A 6,417-nucleotide genomic window follows, 5' to 3' on the forward strand; every position below is an offset into this window, starting at 1 on the left:
AAACTTAGTTATTTATGTAAAAATGTGAGCAGCATAACATACAAACTCACAGTATAACATTCCTCTGTGATGGTAGAGACAAGCAGATCTAAAGATGACACTCCAGGTTTTGTAGTGTTATTTATGATAGTCACTCTAGCATTATCCATCTTATTATCTGGTTTACAATTGGTCTGCATTACTGATGAAACCAATAATGGTGACACTATAATAAAATAGTAATTGATATGAACAAGTACAATATTTATATGATATTAGTTCTGTTGTCATAAGTCACAAATTGATTTTATATCAAATATCACCAGTCACACAATTATAATTTTAGATATATATATATGCTTAAAACATTTTTAACTGTATAAAATATATTATCCTGATTTAGAGTAATTTCTCGCAATTTGATTGGCCAGTATTGTCTAAAAAAAATTCAGTACAAATTTTTATTAAGTCAATTAGAATTATCTTCCAACAATATGTAATATAATAAAATCAGGATAAATTCGTTACACAGTGTGCAATTGTCCTAATACGGAATTTATCTGGTCAATTAAATTCATATCCTGTTTGGCTTCGCCTCACCATATATGAATTTTATTGACCCGATAAATTCTTTTCTCCAATTTTAAGCCGATTTATTGATTTCCTAACCTGTTGATTATTTTGTTTAATCAACACCTGATCTCAGCTGTTCATTGGTGGAAATTCGATTATGACGTCAAATTTTCTTGCTTTCTTCAGAATTTCCTATTGTGACATCATGAAAAAAGGCGACCATGCCTGATGAGGACACATAGAACACATCTTTTTAGGAAAAGGAAAAAGTTTGCCCGCATACTGCATAAAAATCATTAGAGAAACTTATTACACCACCAAATCTTGTGTAATACGATATTTATCCACTCTCAGTTAATTCTTAAATATTTAAAATGCTCTGGCAAGCCTCCCATTTGAAATTTGAAAATTAAACTGTCCCAAGTGGATAAATACTATTATACATGAAGCAACTTTGTAATAAAAATTTAATTAAAATGTATTCAATAAATATCAGGTAATGATCAAATATAACTGATATGAAAACAAAATGTCAAGGTGGCTTGGTAATTAAATGGCTTCATTGTGCCAAAATATATCCTTTGCATGGGCGTATGACATTTTCGCAGATTTTTAAAATTGTCATTCTTTCATTTGCGCTGATTTTACATGTGCTCCTAATAGACCACTTTCGAGTTCATTCGTCACCGGCAAAAAACTCGTCAATTATGCACGCCTTTATGACGTCATTTACCAGATAGAGGCCTGTATCCCTGCACTATTTACCTTCATCAAGCGTCTTAGAGATCGTCATTATGCAGGATAAACTAGAAATAATGGTTGCTCTGTAGGTACTTACTGACAATTCCCTAATGACAGCAGTGTTGATTGTCAATTTTGAGAATTCAATTTGCCGAATAATTCACACAATATAGAATTATAGTCTTCCAGCCACTCGCTCAACATTGGAATGGAAGTGACGACGCCCCTAAATGCAAATGACGTTCACTAAAACCAGAGTTTTTTACGGAAATGCATCGAACTCAAAAGTTGTCTATTGCATTTATGGTTTAAACACAGGTGAGGAAATACTTGTACATGCTCTATACCTTGAAGGTACATGTATATTGGTATAATTTGGTTATAAGTGTTGTTCACTTTTGGCCGGTACGTATGTTAAATTGCGAACTCTAGAAATGGCCCCATCAGTACATAAGCCAGAGAAAGAAAAGATGGACTTTTTATTGACAATTACAACAAATCAAAAAGAGACGAAAGAGAAGAAGGGAATATATTAGATGTGTTGCCCATAAATACTCAGCAAGAACAGATTAATGATTCTAATGTATTCTTTTTTATGGATTTTAATGTAGTAAATAAATGTTTAATTTGTCATTTTAGTATAAACAGAGTGCTTTTATCTTAGGTTTTTACTTCTTGATTTTTTAGTATAAACAGAGTGCTTTTATCTTAGGTTTTTACTTCTTGATTTTAAATTGATTTATCCTACTTCCACCTCCCCGTGGCGAGCAGAGGACAACAGTCATATACATGTTATGATTGACAATTCATATCATTTGTACAACTGGATAAAGGAAGAGGTCCATAATGAAGAATGAAAAATAACATTTACCTTTAATTTACCTGTAAAAAATCAGCGCAAATGAAAAGAAAAATTTGGCGCAAATAAAATGCAGATCGGCGCAAATGCAAAACTCGACTTTGCATGATTCAAATTTAATACCTTTTCATTTTCAAGGCTTATAAACAATTTCCTAAACTCAACCAGGTGCTTTGCAGGTCGCAGCTTTATACAACCACAGAAGTTGAACCCTGAATAGTTGGGGCAAGTATGGACACAACATTCAAGATTGATACAGCTCTGAATTTGGATTGTGATCAAATTTTTGACATAATACGGGTTTCTCACACAAAACAAATGTCAAGATCTTACAAATCTATTGCGCAATATTGTGCAATTTAAGATTTCTTCTTCAAACTTGGAATTTGAGAAATTTGAAGAAAAAAAATTTGAAAACTACTACCATGCCCCTTTTTTTTTGCAATTAGTCCAAAACCTGACATTTTATTATACATAATTTACAAGTAGTTTTAGGGAGGTAAATCCGAAAACATACCTTACATTGTATGTTAAATGTTTCTGGATTACCTCCCTAACACTGCTTTTATATATTGTCTTAATTGTCCATTGACCAGAAAAAAACTAGTTTTCTCCTTTTTTTGCCCCTAATTCCAAAACCGTTTGAGCCATAACCCCCAAAGTCAATACTAACCATCCCTTCATGGTATGGAAACTTCAAGTACAATTTCAGAGAGATTCATACACTTAAACACAAGTTATTGTTTGAAAACTACAAAAATGCCTTTTTTGGGCCCCCATTTTAACAGTCAGGGGACTTACTTAAATGAGTGATGTTCTAAGTCACTGATTCAAGTAACATTATTTCCATAAAGGTTGGAAGTAAAAGTTGTCTTTCTTTAATAATCACCTATTTAAGTAGTACAAAATAATCACTAGAAGAAGTGATTTAATTTTACTGTAGCTTTAAATATAGAATACTAATGATCCAGGGACTAATTATGTTTCTAAACTTATCAGAACCAACATCTGTGTTGTCTAGGATGATCAGGTCATTTCAGGTGATGACCTTGTACTGAATCTAGGATACTGACATAAAAATCACTTGTTTAAGTATCAAACCTCAATTTCCTTTTCAAAAATCACTTCTTTAAGTATCATTATTTTAATAACCCCCACTAATTTCAACACCCCCGAACAGTGAAATTTTTATCGCGAACAGTAGAATTTTATAACATAATCTGAAAGATGAAACCTTGAACTTTACAGGAAAAATACTCCCACTGCTGGGAAAAATCTGTTAAGAAAGTATTAGTTCATTATGTAAAGCCATAATTACAGAATTTTTTCAACTAAAATAGAATTTGCAGCTAAATGTTAGCATCGAAGGCATAAACCTTGCTACTTAAAAGTAGCAAAAATTACATTTTGTTTCAATTTTACTAATGAAAAGATATTATTTAAACCTATGTGTTTTAAATTTTGGTAAAACTACAATATCACAATTTGTGAATAAACTTTGAATTTGCTACTCAAATAAGTGATTTAAAAACCACTTATTTCAGTAAGTCCCCTGACTGTTTAACCCCTAATTCCTAAACAGTTGGGACCATAACCCCCAAAATCAATCCCTTCCTTCTTTTAGTGGTATTGAACCTTCTGGTAAAAATTTATAGAGATCCATTAACTAAAACTAAAGTTGTTGTCCGGAAACTACATGTAAATGCATCTTCGGACGACAACGACAAAGACATGATAGCATTATACGACGCAAAACATTTTTAGTTATATCGTATAAAAATGAATCATATGTAATCATCCCTCCTTCTTCTATATTCATTTACTTTTACACCATGTTCACTATATACATATAAACAGTGCTTTTCTTGAACAAATGTTTTATTTCCTTCCATCAGTATAATAAAATAATCAGAGATGTACCCCTACCCCCAATCCCCTCCTCCCCTTTTCCCCTTGGATCCGCCTATGATAATCAAAATAAACACTGTTTCTATGCTTATCTATTTGAAATATTTCATATTTTGATTTCATTTCGCTAAAATAATTTTCTTGTACCTAAATTACCTTAACTAACATGACTAAGTCATGAAATTAGGAGATAACTGTATTGTATTTCAAGCTCTGACAGCACCAATTGGTGATTTGATGGTAGCAAATTAAGTTTACTGGCGACAAGTTAGCGGAGACAGTAAACAGGTATTTGGGACCATCAAATCAGCAATTGATGCCGTCGTAGCATAAAAAATACAATATTATTATCAACATTCTAATGAAACTGACAGAAACATACCTGTCAACTCACCCGTTTTTTGCGGGTGACACCCGTTATTTTCACCTCTCACCCGGGAGTTTTTCTTTACCCGGCGGGTCCCGGGAATTTCTAACATTACCCGTTTCACCCGGATTTCTGACCGGAATTGTTTCCGGTATTTAGAAGTAATACGACCTTCGGTTTTATCGGTCTTTTTCAATGTAACCAAAAGTCAAAATGTAGGACTGTTTACCTGAGCTACGTACCGTGTAAATTAATGTTCTCTGACAGTGAAATAGCTTCAGGTTATTCCTGTGGAAAAACTAAAACAACCCAAATAGTAAAGAGGGCCCTTTCAGTTGAAAATAACAAAGTGGTAGTTGAAAACAAGCCAAGATTTTTTGTTTTGTCAAAACTTGCTAAAACATTACTGGTTTTGCCAAACAGCAATGCAGACAGTGAGAGGGCATTTTCTTTAGTAAAGAAAATAGCTACAGAGTTTAGGGCTGATCTTAATAAGGATACACTGTGTGCTCTTCTTTCTTGTAAAATGAATACACATTTGCATTGCTATGAACTGAAACCAAGTGCAGTTCTTTTAAAGAATGCCAAGTCTGCTACTATGGAATATAACAATAGTCTGAAATAAACTTGTATACATGTTCTAACTGTTTCATATACATATTGACTATATAAATTATATATAAACATATTTTTGTTCTTCAATTGAGCCCGCAAAATGTCGTACGCGTTATGACCTGAGATTTTTTTTCTCAATGCAGGTCATGACCTGACTTTTCATTTTCAGAGGTTGACAGGTATGCAGAAAGCAACGTTAAAACATGCATTTAAAATCTGTCATATATTGTTTGGCTTGCACGTACATTGCCATGAGAATTAGTGAAGTTATCCAATCAAAATGAAGGTTACAAACCAGTGTTCTCCCCAGAAATTTTGGGTAGCATCACATTTGGCGTAAAAAAATAAACTCTATACTATTAAAATATATACCCATGATAACAGTTGTTTCATTTATGTTTTCTATATTCATTTATAGTTACAATGTACAGAATTATTTTTTTTCCTCTTGGGCCAAATATAAATATATGTGTGGTTCCAATTACCCTACCTATCCAACTATTGAATGAACATGATGAATGAATTTTATATAAACAGGCAAGAGAAAGTATCATAAAGAATTAAAAAAAAATCTTTGTCATGTCTATGAAATTCATTGTTTTATGGTACTCAATGAATTAGTCCTGGTTGTTTCTTTATGTCAAAATGATATTAAAACAATCATGACAATGCATTTTCAAAAATAATACATTTAGTAAGAACTAACAATTAGTCAGTTAATGTGTTTGGAATGCATAGTTTCCTCATTTTAGACATTGTTTTTTGTCTACTGTGCCATAATTTGTGCATCTGTAGTTATTATCGTAAAAATGCAGATTTTTGTCATATTTGGCCCAGTTCCAGTCTTAAGTTTACACAAATAATTCAATGTCAGCTGGAGAAAAATTTACGAAAATAAACAATGTTCAAAATTTCGGACATGGTTTTACGATAGAGACGAGAAAAAAAAAGCATCCTTAAAATAATTATAGTGTCACAGAAATTATTATGGCATCACGAGGAAAAAATATAGTGTCAGGGTGCCACAATGCTAAAACGGCCTAGGGAGAACACTATACAAACCTTGTTGCAATAGAATTAATTATAAAATAGTTTAAAAGCAGTTTGTTACTTTGTTCTGCTAACTTCTGCCTCTGGTGCAGTGAAATTTTTAAAAACTTATAAAACCCTCATCTCCGGCTACATTATAAGTTATGTCATGACCATTTATCATAAAATCTATAATTCAAAAGCAGTTTGTGCCATATGCAATAAGGCTAAATACTAATGGAGTTGTACATACAAAATAAAACGTAAATTGAAAGGATTCTTCCAGTGAGATTTTTAAAGCTGCAAGCTGCCATTTTTCTTCTTATCACATGACACGTTATTTATC

The 6,417-nt window shown here is 32.3% G+C and overlaps 1 protein-coding gene across 4 annotated transcripts in view; it reads right to left on the minus strand.

Moving 5' to 3' along the window:
* LOC143045626 (heparan-alpha-glucosaminide N-acetyltransferase-like) overlaps positions 1-6,402 on the minus strand; it is a 28,431-nt gene extending 22,029 nt beyond the window's left edge. For all 4 annotated transcript variants that reach the window (XM_076218253.1, XM_076218252.1, XM_076218250.1 and 1 more), the window contains exons 1-2: positions 6,325-6,402; positions 51-205 (exon numbers count right to left, since the gene is read on the minus strand). In XM_076218253.1, the coding sequence (XP_076074368.1) occupies positions 51-205; positions 6,325-6,385 (216 nt within the window). In that variant the 5' untranslated portion in view covers positions 6,386-6,402. The remainder of the gene's footprint in view (positions 1-50; positions 206-6,324) is intronic.
* Positions 6,403-6,417: the final 15 nt, after the last annotated feature.

This window comes from Mytilus galloprovincialis, chromosome 9 (genome assembly GCF_965363235.1).
Source record: "Mytilus galloprovincialis chromosome 9, xbMytGall1.hap1.1, whole genome shotgun sequence".
Lineage (NCBI taxonomy): Eukaryota > Metazoa > Mollusca > Bivalvia > Mytilida > Mytilidae > Mytilus > Mytilus galloprovincialis.